The 20649-nt window shown below is 40.9% G+C and overlaps 1 protein-coding gene across 1 annotated transcript in view; it reads right to left on the bottom strand.

Annotated features, from left to right (window-relative positions):
* The window catches only part of MSH3 (mutS homolog 3), a 140996-nt gene that overhangs the window by 86457 nt on the left and 33890 nt on the right, over nt 1-20649 (bottom strand). The window contains exons 9-10 of the mRNA XM_064176566.1: nt 4483-4595; nt 2794-2908 (exon numbers count right to left, since the gene is read on the bottom strand). Of these exons, the coding sequence (XP_064032636.1) occupies nt 2794-2908; nt 4483-4595 (228 nt within the window). The remainder of the gene's footprint in view (nt 1-2793; nt 2909-4482; nt 4596-20649) is intronic.

Raw genomic sequence — 20649 nt, 5'->3', positions numbered from 1 at the left:
CAAGCATATCAATACTCTCTCCCAGTTTAGTGTCATCTCCAAACTTAGATAAGCAGCACTCAATCCTCTCCTCCAGATAACTGACAGAGATATTAAAAAAGAACTGGCCCCAGTAGTGATGCCTGTGGAATTACTACCTGTGCTTGGCCACCAACTGGATTTAGTAGTAGGCAGTATGATATCGAACACTCCACTGGATGATTTGGTCAGTTATTCTGAGCATGACTCCTCCCAGTCTCTTGTGAGAAAAATAATTCTATCCTAGCCAAACCCAGGACAGCAACTTAAGGAAGCAAAACTATCCTAAAATCCAGAAAAAATGGATATAATATAATTTCCAAATATTTTAGTGGATACCTTAAAATAATTCAAATCTGCCATCTGCAGTAATTTTTTTACTGCAGCTGCATTTAAAAAATACAGCAATGTAGGGCGCTCCTCAAAATAAAGCTTGAAACTAAGAATCTCCTACAACATGTGAATGATCTACACCTAACGAGACATTTTTAAGTTTCCAGTTTGCAGCTGGAGTTACTTTCTTAAATTCTGTTTAGTTACAAGTGTGGTGAATAGTCCCAAAGGACATAAAATGGGCTTGAGCATGTCCTGTCTTATTTACCTGCCTGTCTGCATTGCTTGTGGGTTCTTCCATTTTTGGGTCTACTTGGGTGATTGCCAGAGGTGATTGGGCCATTACCCTATAAATGGGAGTGAACAGGGGAATAAGGAGCTTGCATGCTCGTTTGTTCCTCCCTCACCTGCTGCTCGCCCACCCCTCGCCTCAGCCACCTCAGCCAGCAGCTGACTCCACTTTGCAGCCCACGTGGAATTCACCACAGGACTTCTGTTGAATATTTTCCTGCCTATGTTTCAGGCCACAGACATTGGCACTAGTGAGTATTCTTAACTCTTTGTTCGAGTTGCTAAAGGATTTTAATCATCCTCACAAGCGGCAAATTAAGCTGCCAGACTCTCTGTTACAGATGTTTTCTGAAACCTTTCAAAATTCCATTGTATAGAGACATTCTGTAAAATAGTTCTGCTAACCACATCAAAGAACTTGTGTGGAGAGTTGTAAATAAGTCTGGGGGAATTATTTTGTGTATATTAATACATTATTTAATAACTTTTAAATCGGCTTCATTGCATTTTACCCCAAAATCAGAATTCAACTAGGCCCCTTTATAACAACAGGACAGAGGAATAGTGAGATAACCACGAGAAAATTTTGCACAAGATCCATGACGATAAAGCTGTAAAGCACTTCTAATAAGCCTCGAACCTAAGACAAGTGGGATGACAATCTTTTATACTTGTGCAAGACAGGATAAAAGGATGCTTGAGTGGCGGTGTCTTTCCACATTTGTTTGCTTCCAACTGCATAATCCTGTTACAAAATTTGAGTACTCATCTGAGCATATCTAATATACCTAGGTGTTGGAATTAGGTAAGGGAAGAGAAGACTGTATCCGTCTCTGTGTGTTTTTGTAGTATCCTGCACACAGTGACATCTATCAACAGCATTTTAGATAACTGTACGTACCTCCACTCCTGGTTACCAATGAGCCAACACAAAGTATTTTTTAGAAAGCCAGGACATGCTGGATGTCTCTTTTCTCAGTAACTCATAATTAGGTCAACAAAGTCAAACAGACCTTCTGAGTACTCTCTAAACATTACACTGCACTAGCATTTATATCTGCTTCCAGAGATACAGTTCTTTTTTTTTAACATAACTCTGGCAAAATAAAACATCTGCACAGCTAAATTGCAACCTTTTTTTTTCCTTTTATTGTTTAAAAGCTAATATAAAACCTAAGTTTTGTTCACAAAAAAATGAAGTTGAGATGTTAAGTTCCATCAGGAATGGTGTGGTCAGCAGGAGCAGGGAGGTCATTCTGCCCCTGTACTCTGCACTGGTTAGACCACACCTCGAGTCCTGTGTTCAGTTCTCAGCCCCCCAGTTTAGAAGGGACGTTGAGATGCTTGAGCGTGTCCAGAGAAGGGCGATGAGGCTGGTGAGAGGCCTTGAGCACAGCCCTATGAGGAGAGGCTGAGGGAGCTGGGATTGTTTATCCTGGAGAAGAGGAGGCTCAGGGGAGACCTTATTGCTGTCTACAACTACCTGAGGGGTGGTTGTGGCCAGGAGGAGGTTGCTCTCTTCTCTCAGGTGGCCAGCACCAGAACAAGAGGACACAGCCTCAGGCTGTGCCAGGGGAAATTTAGGCTGGAGGTGAGGAGAAAGTTCTTCACTGAGAGAGTCATTGGACACTGGAATGGGCTGCCCGGGGAGGTGGTGGAGTCTCCGTCCCTGGGGCAGTTCAAGGCAAGGTTGGATGTGGCACTTGGTGCCATGGTCTAGCCTTGAGCTCTGTGGTAAAGGGTTGGACTTGATGACCTGTGAGGCCTCTTCCAACCCTGATGATGATACTGTGATACTGTGACAGCTAATATTGATCAACAAACTTTAGAACTTGTCTCTAGCATCTAGTTTTTGTACTTTATTTTCAAAAATACTTGGCAGCAGCACATATTCATCTACATTACTAATAGCAGTGTCTTGACAAACATACTTCATAAACATTTTCATGAAACACCACTTAAAAAAATAAAAAAATCACTAGATTCTTCCAGTTGGGAGCTTAAATGTAAGCTATAATTTTCACAAGACTGTGTTTATCACTCTAGCAGGTGGGTTCATTACATGGAAGGGAAGTTGTCTGCTAAAATTACAAGCCAGCACTGGTACATGCATTGGTGTTCTGAACTGGAAGTTTATATAAGGCAACTTACCTTGGACTGTAAAGCATCCTCTCCAAATTAAATTCTTTGAGGTATGCAATTACTGCTGACAGAGAGCAAATAACAGGCTTATCCAAGCTCAGTATTACAGATAATTTTTGAGGACCTAAAATAAAAAAAAACAACCCCAAAACCCAATAATGTTATTTTCTTGTTAACTCACTATTTGCTACTTATGTATTTTAGAAGAAGCATAATGTATTTTTCAATTTAATAAAACAGAAATCTATAATACACATGCAGTGTTGTATGTTATTTAGAAACCAACCTAAAGCAAGGTTCCAAGCTAAGAGTTATGGCTCCAAAAAATACAGAACGTTGGTGTAAACCCATCATGAAACACCAAACATTTGACTCCCATTTCTCCATAAAACTATACCAACAAACTGTTAGCATAAGAAACTTTCAAGCACACAAACCAAGAACTGAATCCTAGAATCTCCACTACTGAGGCACATCTGTGCAAGTCAGGAGTGAACAGGTCTTAGCATACGTGCTGGTTATTTATCTGCCTCGGATGGTCTGCATATAATGATTTTTTTATTTGTGAGACAGCCTTTTGCATTTGATAGCATTTCTAAACAATGGTCTGCTCTAGGCCTTGTTGCAGCTGTAACAATAAGAAAATTCACTCTGTGACATCTCAACCTAAAATAGTAGTTTTTAAAACTTTATGCAGTTGTTTTCTCAGAGATGCTTTTAAAAGCTGTTCTTTTGTTCTTAGAGTGCCAATGCACACACGCATCTTGAATATTTTAGATGGTGAATAACTTCCCTCAGTTCCTGTATGTGTGAATTTTAATATGATAAAAGAGATGGTAGCCTTGTATTAGTTTCTATTTAATTAACATTCACTTTCAAGGTTCACTTCCTCAAACATCAAAAAAGATCTCAGTGTGCAGAAAATTAAGCAAAGGTGGCAGAAGGCCTGCGTGGATATACAAGATGCTCCTGATTAGCTCAAACATAAGAAAGAACTATGATAGGTGGAAGCAGGGTGAGATGACCCAGGAATAATACTGAAAATTTGTCTGAGCTTGCAGAGATAGGGCTAGGAAAAAAGAGAGTCCATCTAGAGCTGGCACCAGCAAGGTTCATGAAGGGCACTAACAGGTACAATAGTAGCAAAATTAAGACAAAAGAAAAATGCAGACCCAGTGCTGAATGGGATAGCAGATCTGGTGACAAAGGACATGCATGAAGCTGAGGAACAAAATGCCTTCTTTGTCTTGGTCTTTACTCATACAATGTGCTTTGGGAAATTCAAGGACTCTCAAACCAGTGGAAAATTCTGAGGCAATGATGATTTCTCCTTTACAAAGGAGAACAAAGCCATGGAACACTTACAATAAAATAAACATAGGCAAGTCTAAGAGACCTGATGGGATGCACCCATACTTTTTCCTTATCTACATAAAGCCCACCAGGATGCACATTTCAGAGACACTGTTAACGACATAGACATTGGGAAGAAGTTCCTTACTATGAGAATGGTAGAACACTGCAACAAGTTGCCTAGGCAGGAGGTCCCATCCCTGGAGATATTCAAGGTCTGCCTTGATGGGGCTCTGAACAATCTGATCTAGTTAGGGATGTCTCTGGTTACTGCAAGGCAGTTGAACTAGAAAACCTCTAGAATGATCCCTTTGAACCAGTGCATTTTACGATTCTGTGACTTACCTGTACTATCAGGCACTTCTTTTGCATAAAAATCAGTAATCAGCTGGAAAGCATGGCTGTATTCAAAGTGGAAGTTTTCCATCCTTTCTATCCTAATTCTATCATCGCGTAACCTGAAAGACAGTAATAATTTGCATTTGGTATTTATGCTTTCCATGAAAAACACCAAAGTAGGGTACAAAGGTGTGGTTTCTGTTAAAAATCAAATGGTTAAAGAATGAAGAGATGAAACAATTGCATGGGTTCAGAACAGCTCTAACAGTCTGGTGGGTTTTCCTGAAAATGTTTCTTCTTTCCATTGTGAAAGTGCAAACAAACAAAACAAAAACAGCAACAAGCAAGCGTAAAATAGACCTGAAAAGGTTGCCCAGCATGCCTGCAAACGAGATGTAAATATGTTTCCAATCGTAACAAGTACTTCCCTTATCTGTTCTTAAAGACTTACGATGATTAAACAATAAAGTATTTCTCCTATGCTACCTATTCCCATATTTAATTATCCTTTATCCCTAAAGGCTTTGTTTTATGCTATACAACTTTTTGCAATATTACCGATCACATCTTTTCCTGTATGCAGCTGGTTCTTATTTTATAATTCTCTCTTCCTTCTGCTAAGATATTTCTTGCAGTCTTTTTGCAGTCCAGGTTGTAAAGGATGTTATCAATGAAAACTTAGTCTTCACAACATGCCAGCAATTCCTCCCACTTTAACAGTACCAGCAAATGTGGCAAACATACCTTTGTTTCACTATTAAGCTAAATGAGATCTATCCCATGAATCTTTTGCTAGTGTCACCATGTAGCTGAGAATCACAGCAGTGTAGAATTTCAGCCAGTTTTGCAATCTATGAGAAATTAACCTAGCCTGTTGTCTGTGACCCCAGCTTTCACAGCCTGCTTATGTGAGACCATGGCAAAAATCTTTATTTGTCACAATGTGTGCGAGCTCGAAGTTGCTCAGTACTTGGGCATAAGTATCAAGCAGTACACTAAAGGTGCAAAAACCTGACTCAGGGAAGAGTATGTCTGGTATTTACAAGACACAAGCATTGGGCACTAGCTGCTTTCTCTAACTGCTCACTGAAATTAAAACTGGATGCTGCATTACCAATTTGATTTGTACACTGTAAATTCGAGGAAGAGGGGGGAAAAAGAAAAAGAAAAAAAAAAGAAATAAAGAAAAAAGGAAAATGGAGAAAAAAAAAAAAGAAAGAAAAAAAAGACACACACACCCCCTGCAACCCTTGAGCATAATTACACAGATACAGAATGAGCACTGAAGAAGCAGCCAGCAAAAAGCTGACAGTAAAAGGCATGTATAAAAAGTGTTTGCCCTCAGTGTATCCAGTCTCATACCACCAATGGGACATGAATTAAACAAATACTTTGAGGACATTGGAATTATGCCAGTGAGAGGGATTGTGCAGGTATTGTATGAAGGGTACTAATCAATATTCTTTTGCAGGGCTTTACAACTTCAAATCAAAATAAACCCCAAACAAAGAGACAAGTTTTCTGCATTACACAGTTCATATTCCCACCTGAAAACACCAATATGCCTCTAAGGCTCAACTCTTAAAAATTAGTGTTCTTTTCCTGTAATAGGCGTCAAACTAATAGAGTCATAGAGGTCTAACTTTTCTCAGCACATCCTACATGACTCCTTGCTTATTTCAAGTACCTGAGTTTTAAATGACTCATTCAATTAAGTTTCCAGTCTTTACACTCTCTAGGATTCCCCTCGGCCCCAAACTTACTCAGAATGAGCTAATATTTTCAAAGCCAATGGATTTCTGTAGAAGACTATTAGTCTGGGTTCCTCAGCCTCCAATAACAATCAACCGTTTCATTGTTTGCATTTTCCACTTGCTCCAACCTTCACCAATAATCTCCTCTAACACATTCATCCTTTTCAGTAAATTAGTCTTGTACTTACCACAGCCTTTTGCAAGAATACAACTTCAGCACCAAACTCTTTAAAACACTATATAAGAACTGAAGAAGGTAAGCACTGAACAAGTCTCTGAAATAGTCCCACAAGACAGCAGGACTTCTTTGATAACAATGTGTGAGTACAAACTTGGAGAAATCCTTTTTTGTTTCTATTTCTTACCTATTAATATAATCTTCAGAAAAAGCAAGGTTTAGCATGGTCTGCAGAGCTAATTTTTAGAACCAAATGCAAAACAGGAGGCTTCAGTATATTATTTCACTGGATGAGTCACATCACACCTCCTTAAAGTAATGGATAAAAAATAATTGTTATCATTTTCTTTAATGTATTTGTGATTTTCTTTCACTTCACAATCAAATTTATCTACGTCTCTAGCACAAACTTTGGCAAGTCACTCTTACAATCAATATAATTTGAGTGTCCTCTTACAGTTGTGTATCTGTTCATCAACTTTATTGATAGTAGGAAATAGCTCAAGTTAGAATTAGGTAACTCAGTGATCTGTAAAGCTCTTCACATATTTTGATATTTTTATGGTAGATAAGGTATCATCAACCAACATCTGACAATGCCTTTCTGAAAGCATGCATCTGATATACTAGATAAATTAAAATAGCTATTCCATTAGGAAAAAAACAGGACTTTTTATTAAGATATATGAAAAAAAAAAATCTTCTGCAGAATGGTTTCCTATCTGTCCTTTGTTTATCCAGACAACCTCCCACAGGCCATTTTTCTGATTATAGCCAGAATTGTACGTTGATGCGTCATCTCTCCAGCTACCAACGCATATTTAAATCAGAAGTCAATTTGCCATCAGCTTTTGTAAACATCATTCTTGTTAGAATATCTACAATTAACTGCTGTGCAACTCCTCCAGTATTTGACTGACATCCCCTCCAGTACTTCTGAAAACAAGCCATCCTCATTTCCCATAATGCTGATGGAGTCAATGGTGAACCTCTACTTTCCAAAGCTTTTTTACCTTCATAAGTTCCTCTGCCATCATTCAAACTGGATATTAGGCAAACTGATATGTTTCATCGTTTCAGACTGTCAGCTTACAGTATGAATTATCCTGTAGTGCCTCATATTAAAATTCCCTGCTCATTAACACTGAGATTTGTTGCAGTATTGTCTTCCTCACAAGAGGTACTATGGAAGTTGAAGAGATAATAATCAACTACAACTAAGAATGTGAAATCAATGTATCCTTAAATAAATATATGAAGTATAAGATGCTAAAACGTACACATTTACACTGATACATCATATACACAAAAGTGTGTGAGTAATTTTAAGGCATTGCAACCAATGCTGCTCTATAATTCTGTTACTACAAGGACTAATTTATCTGTCACACTACTGGGAAAATGAAAAAGGACAACATTGATGGGCTTTAGCCACTGATTTATGAGACAAAGCAATGCATCCACTTAAAGATTCGTTGCTTAGCAAGTGAAGCAGGGAAAACATTTCATAGAATCATGGAATCAACCAGGTTGGAAGAGACCTCCAAGATCATCAAGTCCAACCTAGCACCCAGCCCCATCCAGTCAACTAGACCATGGCATTAAGTGCCTCATCCAGTCTTTCCTTGAACACCTCCAGGGATGGTGACTCCACCACCTCCCTGGGCAGCCCATTCCAATGCCAATCACTCTCTCTGCAAGAACTTCCTCCTAACATCCAGCCTAGACTTTCCCCGGCACAACTTGAGACTGTGTCCCCCTGTTCTCTTGCTGGTTGCCTGGGAGAAGAGACTGTCCACCACCTGGCTACAGCCTCCCTTCAGGTAGTTGTAGACAGCAGAAGAGATCACTAAATTAGAGGGGGGTAAAACATTCTAAAGGATCAAAAAAATGCAAACCAACCCCTAATTAGAAGTTAAAAAAATATGAAACAACATAAAGGAATTAAAATTACAGAAACTGACCAAGAGTAAAACAAACAATCAAGCAAACTTTTATGGTAAGAATGGGCTTGCACATAAGAACAAGAGCTCACTGCACTCTGCTGAATAAAACAACAATCACTTCTTTACTGCTCTGCAATTCACAAGCAACAGGCATGAAGTACATAAACTTCCTGAAAAGTCACACACATCCAAACTAAGTTTTCTTAAAGCTCAGGAAACCTTCCTAAGGAAAGCAAATAACTCCAGAACCTTCCAACTACTATCCTGTAGTGATCATTCTGCCTTAGGGCTATTCAAATGCAGAGTTGCAGGCACCAGTACTTAACTATACTTCCATGTATCAATGCACAAGTTCATACATGATACATGATTTTGGAAGGAAGACCTCTGTTCCTAAAATTTAGTAACAGGTTTTTATTTCTGATGGAACCATTTTGGTCAGAAAACATTGTTATGATCATGACAGCTATTATCCAACTTTACCAAGCCTGGTGCTAAACGCTGTACCTTAGCAGCACATCTCTGCAGCTTTTAAACACCTCCAAGGATTCCCTGGGGAGTCTCTTCCAGTGTTTGAGAACCTTCTCCATTAAAAAAGTTTCTTCTAATATACAATCAAAACCTCTCCTGGTGCAACTTGAGGCCATTTCCTCTCCTCCTGTAATTTGTTACTAGGGGTAAGAGTCAACTCCCACCTTGCTAAAATCTCCTTTTAAGTAGTTCTAACAAGCAATGAAGTCTCCCCTCAGCCTCCCTTTCTCTAGAACAAACTCATCTCTTACAGCTGCTTCTCATAATACTTTTTCTCCAGATCCTTCAACCAGCTTCACTGTCCTTCTATGGTGCCTCTCCAGGACCTAAAGTAAGCACTCCACTCATTTGTAAAGGTCAAATAATGGTTATTTTACTTTTCCTATACACTTTATTCAAACTGTTATTTCTCTGCACTTCTCACAGTGCATTGTGCTAGGATGACAAGTACGTCATGGCAGGGAAAAAATGCTCTAAGTGCCCAGCACAGCAAGGTAACCTGAATGCATTAGTCCCTTCAGAAATCCAAGCATACCATGTCATCCGTGATCTTCCATTATTAACATACTCAGAAGAAGCGGCGTTTCCTTTATTTGACACCACTGTGTTATCTTTGTTATACAACTGCTTCTAGTTCAGGGGCTTTAGGTTTGAACTTGTCTATGAAAATTGGAGAACTATGCTTCATTTTTTGGTAAATCTTGGCATGGAGCTCCAGTAGCTTCTCTGGCAAAGCTTCAAAGACATTTCCAAGCAACTGTTCTTTTGGCACTGAGTGCATAGATTTTTACAAGCACAGCTTCCTTCTCCTGTCAGTGAAGTACTTTCCCACGTTTGCTCTGAACAGCCTTCAGATAACAAAGATGGAGACAACATTGTTGCAAGAAAAATGGCAGTACAGTTACCTGCTCTGAATATCTGTCACTCTGAGAATGAGATAAATCACTGCTGCCTGTAATAACCAACAAATTATCACCACATGTATGCTGTCAATACACCACACACAATGCACTACCCTGTAAGACCTCCAGCTTTTTGAACATCCCACCCAAACCCATCATTTAAGATATAGGTGGGTGAAGAGCTTAGAAGCAACTCAGATATGTATTAATATGAATATACAATATGTATCTTTTATGTACATGTATCCATACACATACACACAGAGATAAACATGAGGAAAAGCTCCTTCCTTGTCTTTTACTATCCAAACTATCAACACTTCTCAACACATACATCCTGACTCTAGTCACCTTAGCAGAACTACAGATGAAAGAAGCTCCAACCAGATCTATAAGCACGGAAACATTCTTGTAGCTTTAGAAACTCAGAAGCAGAAGCTGCCAAAGAAGTAGAGCAAAGATGCTATCAGAAAAGCTAAGAGCAGAGGGTTTTGTAGGTACTGTATGACACTCTATGCTTTCTGTGAGAAGAGAGTTAGGTACCACAGGATAAAATATAAACATGGCTGTGCTCCCGCAGCTATTGCATTTGTGAATAGACATAAATCCTCCTCAGGCTCTTTCCATTTGTCTATCTGAAGAATGGATGTTTCTTGGAAACCTACAAGAAAAGACCAAGAACTGTAAGGAGACTATTTCTGAGAACCTAGAAAAATTAAGATATCTAATAGCCAGAATGGATTTGCCAAGAAAAATAAAATCTCATAAAATTCATTAAATTTCCTTTAATGGAAAGGAACAGATTTTGTGCACAGGCAGGAAGGAGACAACTTTTTAGGGCTGTGAAGATGATTAAGGGGCTGAAACACATGTCCTATAAGGAGAGAATAGGGAACCTGGGGATTTTTGGTCTGGTGAAGAGAAGACCTAGAAGGGATTTAATGTATAAATATCTGAGGGCTGTGTGTCAAGAAGGAGGGGACTGGTTTCTTCTCATTTGCACCTTGTGATAGGCCAAGGGGTAAGGGATGTAAACTACAGCACAGAAAGTTCTATCTCAGCATGAGGAAGAACTTCTTTACTGTAAGGGTCACAGAGCACTGCCCACAGAGTACTCCCAACAGGCTTGCCAGAAAGGTTGTGGAGTCTCCTTTTCTGGAGGCTTTCAAGACCTATATGGACACATTCTTGTGTGATCCACACTAAATTATGGTCCTGCCCTGGCAGATGAGTTGGACTTGATGACCTCCAGATGTCCTTCCAACCCCTAACACCTTGTGATCCTGTGACTTCCTACATGCTTGTCTTTGGTGAGGTTATTTTATACCGTTTCACATGCTCCCCTAACTGAACTACATATGCATGATTTATGTGACATACTCATTACAAAATGCATACAAAACTGGCAGGAGAACACTACTCAGAATGGTACTGAGAGTTCACTATCAAAATGAAATAACTTATTTTGCGAAGTTGCATGAAGATTAATACTGCCTCTGGTAGCACTCAATACTTCACTATTGCTTAGACATGAAAAACAGAGCAATTCCAGTCAACTTCAAAAAGGTATCAAGTTGAGGCGACTACAAAGAATGTTATAAAACCAAATCTGAGCTCAAAGCATAGTGGAGAAATCACCTATAAAAATGTAAGTTCTCTCCATCATGTAAACTTGTGAATAAACAACACATGTGCAAGTAGACTGCGGGATAAATAAGCAAGAGTTCTAATATCTAATATTAAACTTCCATTACACATCCAGAGTTTACCTGCAAAATGATAACACAGAGCAGTTCACATCCATTTGAACTGATCTTCAGTGTCTTTTGCAGGGTCTGTGCCAGCTCATACAACTGCTCTTCAGAAGTCAGCACAGCTTCCAGCTAGAGTCCCCTTTGTTTTGCATATCATGTCAGCCTGACCTCAGTGCCAGGCAAGGTGATGGAACAAGTAATCTTGGGTGCCATCACAAAGCACCTACAGGATAGCCAAGGGATCAGGCCCAGCCAGCATGGGTTTAGGAAGGGCAGGTCCTGTCTCACCAACCTGATCTCCTTTTATGATCAGGTTACCTGCCTGGTGAATGTGGGGAAGGCTGTGGATGTAGTCTACTTGGACTTCAGCAAAGCCTTTGACACTGTCTGCCACAAGAAGCTCCTAGCCAAGCTGGCAGCTCATGGTTTGGACAGATTCACTCTGTGCTGGATCAGGAACTGGCTGGATGGCAGAGCCCAGAGTGGTGGTGAATGGTGCCACATCCAGTTGGCAGCTGTCACTAGTGGTGTTCCCCAAGGATCAGTGCTGGGCCCAGGCCTGTTCAATACCTTCATTGATGACCTGGACGAGGGGATTGAGTCCAGCATCAGTAAGTTTGCAGACGACACCAAGCTAGGAGCAGGTGTGGATCTGTTGGAAGGTAGGAGAGCCCTGCAGAGGGACCTGGACAGGCTGGATGGGTGTGCAGAGGCCAATGGGATGAGATTTAACAAGGCCAAGTGCAGAGTTCTGCACTTTGGCCACAACAACCCCAAGCAGCGCTACAGGCTGGGGACTGAGTGGCTGGAGAGCAGCCAGGAGGAAAGGGACCTGGGGGTACAGATAGATAGTGAGCTGAAGATGAGCCATCAGTGTGCCCAGGTGGCCAAGAGAGCCAATGGCATCCTGGCCTGCATCAGGAACAGTGTGGCCAGTAGGACAAGGGAGGTTATTCTTCCCCTGTACTCAGCACTGGTCAGGCCACACCTTGAGTGCTGTGTCCAGTTCTGGGCCCCTCAATTCAAGAAAGAAGTTGAGGTGCTGGAAGGTGTCCAGAGAAGGGCAACAAAGCTGGTGAGGGGCCTGGAGCACAAATCCTATGAGGAGAGGTTGAGGGAGCTGGGGTTGTTTAGCCTGGAGAAGAGGAGGCTCAGGGGTGATCTTATTACTGTCTACAACTACCTGAAAGCACATTGTAGCCAGGTGGGGGGTGGCCTCTTCTCCCAGGCAACCACCAAGAGAACAAGGGGACACAGTCTCAAGTTGTGCCAGGGTAGGTATAGGCTGGATGTTAGGAAGAAGTTCTTCACAGAAAGAGTGATTTCCCATTGGAATGGGCTGCCCAGGGAGGTGGTGGAGGCACCGTCCCTGGGGGTCTTCAAGAAAAGACTGGATGAGGCACTTAGTGCCATGGTCTAGTTGATTGGATAGGGCTGGGTGCTAGGTTGGACTGGATGATATTGGAGGTCTCTTCCAACCTGGTTGATTCTATGATTCTATGAACCCAACATCACACCAGGAGGATGCAGCTCACTCTGACTGAATGGTATGGTCAGCAGGAGCAGGGAGGTCATTCTGCCCCTGTACTCTGCACTGGTTAGACCACACCTTGAGTACTGTGTTCAGTTCTGGGCCCCCCAGTTTAGGAGGGACACTGAGATGCTTGAGCGTGTCCAGAGAAGGGCGACGAGGCTGGTGAGAGGCCTTGAGCACAAGCCCTACGAGGAGAGGCTGAGGGAGCTGGGATTGGTTAGCCTGGAGAAGAGGAGGCTCAGGGCTGACCTTATTGCTGTCTACAACTACCTGAGGGGTGGTTGTGGCCAGGAGGAGGTTGCTCTCTTCTCTCAGGTGGCCAGCACCAGAACGAGAGGACACAGCCTCAGGCTGCACCAGGGGAAATTTAGGCTCGAGGTGAAGAGAAAGTTCTTCACTGAGAGAGTCATTGGGCACTGGAATGGGCTGCCCGGGGAGGTGGTGGAGTCGCCGTCCCTGGGGCTGTTCAAGGCAAGGTTGGACGTGGCACTTGGTGCCATGGTCTAGCCTTGAGCTCTGTGGTAAAGGGTTGGACCTGATGATATATGAGATCTCTTCCAACCTTGGTGATACTGTGATACTGTGACTTGGTCTTGCCAGGAGACTTGAAAGCACACTGGACTAATATGCTATGTGCTAGTTGTGGTGTTAAACTTTCCCTGCACCCCTGACAGTAAGATGATAAAGACAACTTCATAAACCAGCAGTGGAAGGTTATCCCCAGAATCAGCAGTGGCACCATGATTTCTCCACTTGAGATAATGCCATTCAGCAAAAATCTTTCTTTTTACAGGGCTTTAAACGAAAAAAGACCCAACGAAAGCAACAACACTACCACCAAAAAATACAGGAACACCTTGCCTAATATCTGTCATACCACACTAACAACTATTAAATAATGCTCCCTCAGCCACATCCCACCATGGAAAACACCTCCCTCTGAATCAAAGTGCGACTGCAGAGAGAGTGAAGACATAGATCTAATTATTCACTCATGATAGCTACCTCTGCGGTTTGTCTCTCTTTTCAGCACAGCATGAAGTCTCCCACACAAGGGCATATTTTATGGACTTGTTTCACTGAATTGTGACTATTTCTGCTCTGAATTTTCTGACATTAGTTATACAAATCTACGGTTGGAAGTTTCCACCAGAATTAGTACATGATTTGGTTTAGTTTTCTTAAAAAGATGATTTCACTGTGGTGCCTTTCTGTCAGAGAACAGCTTCATTCCAGATGCATGCTATACTGCACTGCCTGAAACACTCAGGGTTCAAGCACATAGGAGTGTGCCAAAAGATTCATTACCTAATAGTCACTAGATGTTTCTCCAAAAAGACATCAATAACACGACACTAATATGGCCTTAACATGACCCACAGAGCTTTCTTATGATAAAGAAAAACATGATAAACTGCTGCATGCTGCCAGAGCAATCCAATGTACCAACATGAAGGATTTTGAAGGATTGGAGTGATTTGATGCTTGCTACTTAGCTTCAAGCCAACACTAATCCTAACTAGAGTGGGAGTAAGGAGAGGTAACCTAAAATCAAATATATGTATTTATAAAATTCAAACAGACAATATAGTTACAAAGATAAAAAACATAAGTGAATGAAAGCCCATATTTATGCTATTTGTTCTAAAATCACATGTGGAAGACTCCTCTGCAGGTCTCTTTCTCTGCACCTCGCTGACAGGTCATGAAACTCACAAGCACCACACTGTTTTCAGGATCATTTTCCAGTTCCGAACTCCTCTCACCTCCTCACCCTCTCTTTTCCCCATCAAGAATGCATCATTTCCTTTTGACTGAAGTTCAAGTTTTTGCCAAGAATTAAATAAAATATTTATTATTTGCATCCTTTTGCAACAGATAGGGTATTTTTCTGTATTTTCTTCTCACCCTGAATGGTTAGAAGGGACTGCTGCAGATCATCTAGCCCATTCCCACTGCTGACACAGGTATTCCTATATCAGGTTGCACAGGAATATATCCAGGAGATCACAACCTCTCTGAGCGGCCTGTTCCAGTGCTCCACCATCCTCAAAGCAAAGTTTCCCCTTAAGTTCAAGGGAAACCTCCTGTGTTCTAGTTCATATCCTTCACCCCTTCTCCTATCACTACTGAAAAGAACCCAGCCTCATTCTCTTGACCCCCACCCTTTAGATTTTTATATGCTTATAAATATATATTTATATAAGATTGTATATTTATGTAAGATCCCTCTCAGTCTTCTCTTTAGCAAATTAAAGAGCTCAGCCTCTTCTTGCAAGAGGGATGTTCCAGTAACCTCATCATCTTCAAGGCCCTCTGTTGGACTCTCTCCAGTAATTCCCTATCCCTCTTGGTCTGGGAAGCCCAAAACTAGACACAATATTCCAAGGTGCAGTCTCACCAGGGAAGAGGTGCCTTGAGGGTGCACTGCTGGCTCATGGTGAACTTACTGTCCACTAAGCCTGTCAGGTCCTTCTATGCAGATCTATTTCCCAGCAGATCAATATCTAACTTGTACTGGTGCATGAGGTTACTCCTTACCACTTGCCCTTGTCGAACTTCACGAGGTTCACATCTGCCCAATTCTCCAGACTGTCCAGATGTCAATGAATTGCAGCACAGCCTTCTGACGTGTCAGCCACTCCCCCCTCTTTTGTATTATCAGCAAACTTGCTGACAGTTCACTCTTTTCCTTCATCCAGGTCTTAGATGAAAACATTGAACAAGACTAGATCCAGTACTACTCCACTGGGGAACACCACTAGCTGCAGGCCTTCAACTAGACCCTGAAACACAGGTCACAACCCTCTGTGTTCTGTCCTTCAGCCAGTTCTCAATCCACTTCAGCTAACCTAAGCTTCTTAGGCTTACCTACAAGGATATTATGGGAGACGGTCGGGTCTTAAATTTTATACAACAATGTATAGCTAGACAAGCATATTTTCTATGAAGCGGATACACACTAATCTACTTCAGCAGTAGCTCTCATTGTGTCTGGTCTCAATTACTTTGCAGATGCAGTTCTGTGCATGTCCACGTCAACGTAGGTACTCACTATCCTGGTACCACACTTCCCATCCTGTCCATGGCTGCTTATTCCCACTTCTTCCTCCAGTGGCTGCAAAGCCTTTCTGACCCCACACCAAGTATTCAGAGCATACTATGTCACGGAAAATACACAGTGGGAGGATGGAGGAAAAAAAAACCCCAACCTTTTTATTGGTTTAGGATGGCTAAATGGCTCAGTAACAATAAAGTGAAGAGACAGTGATAGTGACATGAAGAGAGTAGCTCTGATCTGATCACTCTAAGGGAGGCTGTGGCCAAAGCTTGCCACCAGAAAGCTTTAGGGACTTTGACTATTGTGTCAGGCTTGTGTCAGAGTCTTCTTCCAATTCTCCCTAAGGCCCAAAGCTTTATTTCATTCTTGCAGTTTGTCAGCAACAAGACTCATCCCTTCATGCCTCTCACTGCTTGACCTTTCTGCCCTCCCCACCTCCAAGTTTTCATATTTACAATGCTTATCAACTTTGTTTTGAATGTCAGGAATGATCACAGTCAGCAGAATAGAACCCTGACTTCTGCCTCTAAAACTACAGAAATCACTGAGAGAGCTCTGCAAGTCAAGCTGTCCAGACCGTCACTTGAAGAAGGATCAATGCCAACATGAGAGACCATTTCACCAAACTGTGTAAATGTCTGTCACTGGTATAAGAGATGACAAAAATGAGAAGCAGGCTGTAAGAGCAAGACCAAGTTCTAACCAAAGTGAATTTTAAAATGTAGCATAAAAGCAAAGGCTGTGGGATGGATCAGCCACAGCTGCAGGAGCTACACCCTGTACTCCCACAGAGAACAGCACAGGACAACGGCACATCTATCTGCTAATATAGACTCATGCTAGAAGGAAATACTGCAGTGTAAGAAACAAAAGAGTTTTAACTGCTCCTAACTGAAACCATGACAAGGAGCTGAGTGCCAAGATTTTTCCAGCACATGACATGCCAGAAAAAAAAAAAAACATTGGGAACTGCTGTTCTCTGGAAAGTACAACAAAACTGATCATTAGGGAAAAGAGGTTTCACTCAGAGAAACAATGTCAGGGTCAAAATGAAGAGTGCCATCTACGTAACTCTCTGGAAAAGAAAGCAGAAATGCAATCCAGGAATTATATCATCATTTTAATCTGCTTTTGAATATGTCTTCCCCAGAAGCCAGCCACAGCCCATTCTGAATTATTTACTTTTACAAAGATGATGCCCTATCGTAAAACACAGTTAAATATGCTCATATAAAGAGTTTAGGCTATTTCATATTTGAGGAGAAGATCTACAGCAACTGCTTAATGCTAATTTAAATTATCCTCTAATATAGCGATAATAGACTCTCAGAAGCCCTTCTAAGTTATCATACTTTTTTAACAAAAGGGATTTGTAAAAGAATGTCTACACCACCAGACAATAGCATGACAGACAGAAAAAAAGAACCTCTATATTAAGTATTATATAACCAGAAATACTTAAAAAAAATAAAAACTGAGTCAATTAAAAAAAATAAAAAGGATGTAAAAAGTTCTGGACATGCAAAGTGAAGGAAAAAGGACAAAGCAAGCTTGATGCAAAATCAGTTTAGAAACTGCAGCACAAATATACGAATTTTGGACTATCACCTCACTCTAAAAGGCAGCTTTTCTACAACACTCCCCTATTTTCACATCTTTGCTTCGCTCTACATCTCTCAAAAGCGAACATACTGCTCTTTGCTTCATAAGATCACATATTGTCTGATCATACTTGTGTTGAGCGACAGGAACATGAAACTTTCCTATTTTTAACAGCAAAACCTTTTGAATACAAAGCATTTATCTTTGTTTCTCTTCTGATTTTTCTGAATAAAGCTTTCTACCTACCAGATCCTGCAGTGAAGCCACAACCATTGCTCCTCTGACAAATCACTGCCTACTGTCACTAAAACTCACCATTACCTCATTCTAGGATCAAGCTGATGAGGGTGGGATATCAGTAGAGTACATCTTACTCAACGACAAATATTCCCTAGCAGCAGAAATAACGGCCCAAATTCAGTTTGAATCAAGTCAAGCTCAGTGCTCAACAATGTTTCCCACCCATTTTATGATGTCCTTTTCCCTTACGCTGTGCAAAAATCTTTCAGGCATTTCGAGTTTTATGTATTTAAATATGACTGGCCCTCAAAACATTCCAAGTTCTCTGGATCCTATACACACATATGAAAAATACTTATTGCTCTTGTCCGAGAAAGCAAAGTGCTTCCAAGACGAGATGGTTAAAACAAGCACAAATTAAAAGCAGATGTCTACAACACAAGATACTTCTGGACAGAATCTTGAGTTTAAATTAGTGATTTCTCCACAGGAATAAAGAGAATCCCAAATCAAAGCCAAATGCTGCAGAATGTTTCAGTCACAGAAAATTCATGGTGCTTCTGAGGGTTGTGGCTGAAGCATGAATAATGCATTAGCCCAGGTGATGGATAAAAGGATATTCTATTATCACAGACAGCATAAATGGGAAGTTGAATGGGAGTCAGTGTCAGTTTATGAAACATCATTTCCAATGATTATCTAAGAAATAATGGAGATGATAACAGAGAGTCCATCCTCCTATCTGTTATAAATCAATCTGAACCTCCTACGCTACTACCACAGCTCACCTGACAAGAGCTGTCAAAAACATAAATCTTGTTCTTTAATCAGCATGAGAATTACTGTGGAAATTAACTAGGAGTGCTAAACCACACTAAGTATGTTGGTTCTGCAAGTAGGAAGGCCGTAACTGGATTTTCCACTCATCACTGCATTAAAGTAATTTATGTTAATGGCTCTAAAGATGAGATCTAGCTCCTCTTTAGGCTCTTACACCTTCCTGTGCTCTGTAAAGGCACTGTATGCCCACTGCGTGGTTTTCAGCTTCCTGCAAAGGAAACTCAGCGATCTCTACAATAAACATACAGTAAAAGTAGAGAAAAACAAAACTGGTATAAGATGACAGTCTGGCTGTTTTGTTGGGCTGGACTGCTGTACTAGGGAATTAGAGAAATGCAGAGGGTCCCCAGGGACAGCCTGAAGGAGGGAGAAGGCCAGGGAGCAGATGGTTGTACTTTCCACACAGATGTCATATGGGAATGGAAGAGCTGAAAGGCCTCCAGGAAGAATCTATCTATGCTTTGTCTACATTACAGAAAGTAATATTCTGACTCTTGCAGTCAAAATTAGCTACATATAACTAACTCTGCCCTCTGACCCATAGGTTTGTGTTCACAGCTGAGGAAGGCTTGGTACTTCACATAAACTAGTGGAAAAAAGATATTTTCTTCTTCCAGTTTACTAGGAGTGCAGAGCCAGTTTAGAGCAGAAACAATGGTCTAACATTTCTCCTATGCATTCCTCAGCCAAGTTCAGTCAGAAGAAACTCACTAGTTCTCAACGTGGCAGATGTCCACTAGTAACACATATCTGAAAAAAATCTCTCAAACAAAACAAAAATACTGAATCCTCTTGATAAATACTTCACATGACCCCGTAGGATTACAGAACAACTTTAAAAAATAAGGAACAAAAAAAGAGAAAATCAAAATTCAGCCTGTTAACACGTCACTTTAAATTTGAAGGGAAGAGATACACACTACTGTGTTTCCAAACTATGTTGACAGGTCATTACACCTGGCAACTGGGCAGAAAACGTGTAATTATTCTTGAAGTCTTGCTCAAAACACCACATTATTCCAACACTTTATAACAAAAAGGAGGAAAATTCCAAAGTACATCTTCAAGATTTGGGTAATTCTATCCAGATACTTTTGCACTAGTTTTTATACTCCCAAATAATATTTTTTTATTATTAATTATCAGCAAAACAAGTAGCCATTCCTCTGCATATTATTCCTTGTTTAAAAAATGGGAAATGCATTTATCCGGGCTGCAGAGGAAAAGAAAACCAACGGCATGCTATTCACGTATCACATAACACTCCAACCTCAGAGTAGCATTAAACAGGACTACAAGACATACATGGAAGAATACATTTAGGCTACAATGTAGCAATTATAATTCAGTTATAAAAAAGAATAATGTGATGCAGAGAGCCTCTCAGCTACTGGTATCAGTGCTAACAAACTAGTGCTCATTTGTTTGTTTCTGTTACAGTCAGACCCTAATCATTCTTGTCACTAAGACATGATTTTTTCCATGCAGGTAGAACATGAAGGAATACTGGTGTGAATTCTGCTCAAAAGAAAAAACAGGGAAGCACACCAAGATGAAGCAATTTAAGTACTACAAAGGCAAATATTTCTTGTGGCAGTGCAGTCTAACCCATTCCAGCTTGCAGTAGCACAAGGACAGTGAGATCAAGAGAAGTGATTATTCCACTTCACTTGGTATCCTTTAGAACCAATGTGAGTAATGAGTCCAGTCTAGGCCTCAGAACAAGACACCTATTCACATACTCGAGGGAATCCAGGAGGACTTCTAAGAAAAGTAGGGAGCTAAGGCATATAGCAAGAGGACTAAGGAAATGTCCTCTCTTGGAATGGAG

Source organism: Pogoniulus pusillus, chromosome Z (genome assembly GCF_015220805.1).
Source record: "Pogoniulus pusillus isolate bPogPus1 chromosome Z, bPogPus1.pri, whole genome shotgun sequence".
NCBI classification, from domain to species: domain Eukaryota; kingdom Metazoa; phylum Chordata; class Aves; order Piciformes; family Lybiidae; genus Pogoniulus; species Pogoniulus pusillus.
The sequence above is the reverse complement of the archived record's forward strand: the minus strand, read 5'-3'. Positions and strand labels throughout refer to the sequence as shown.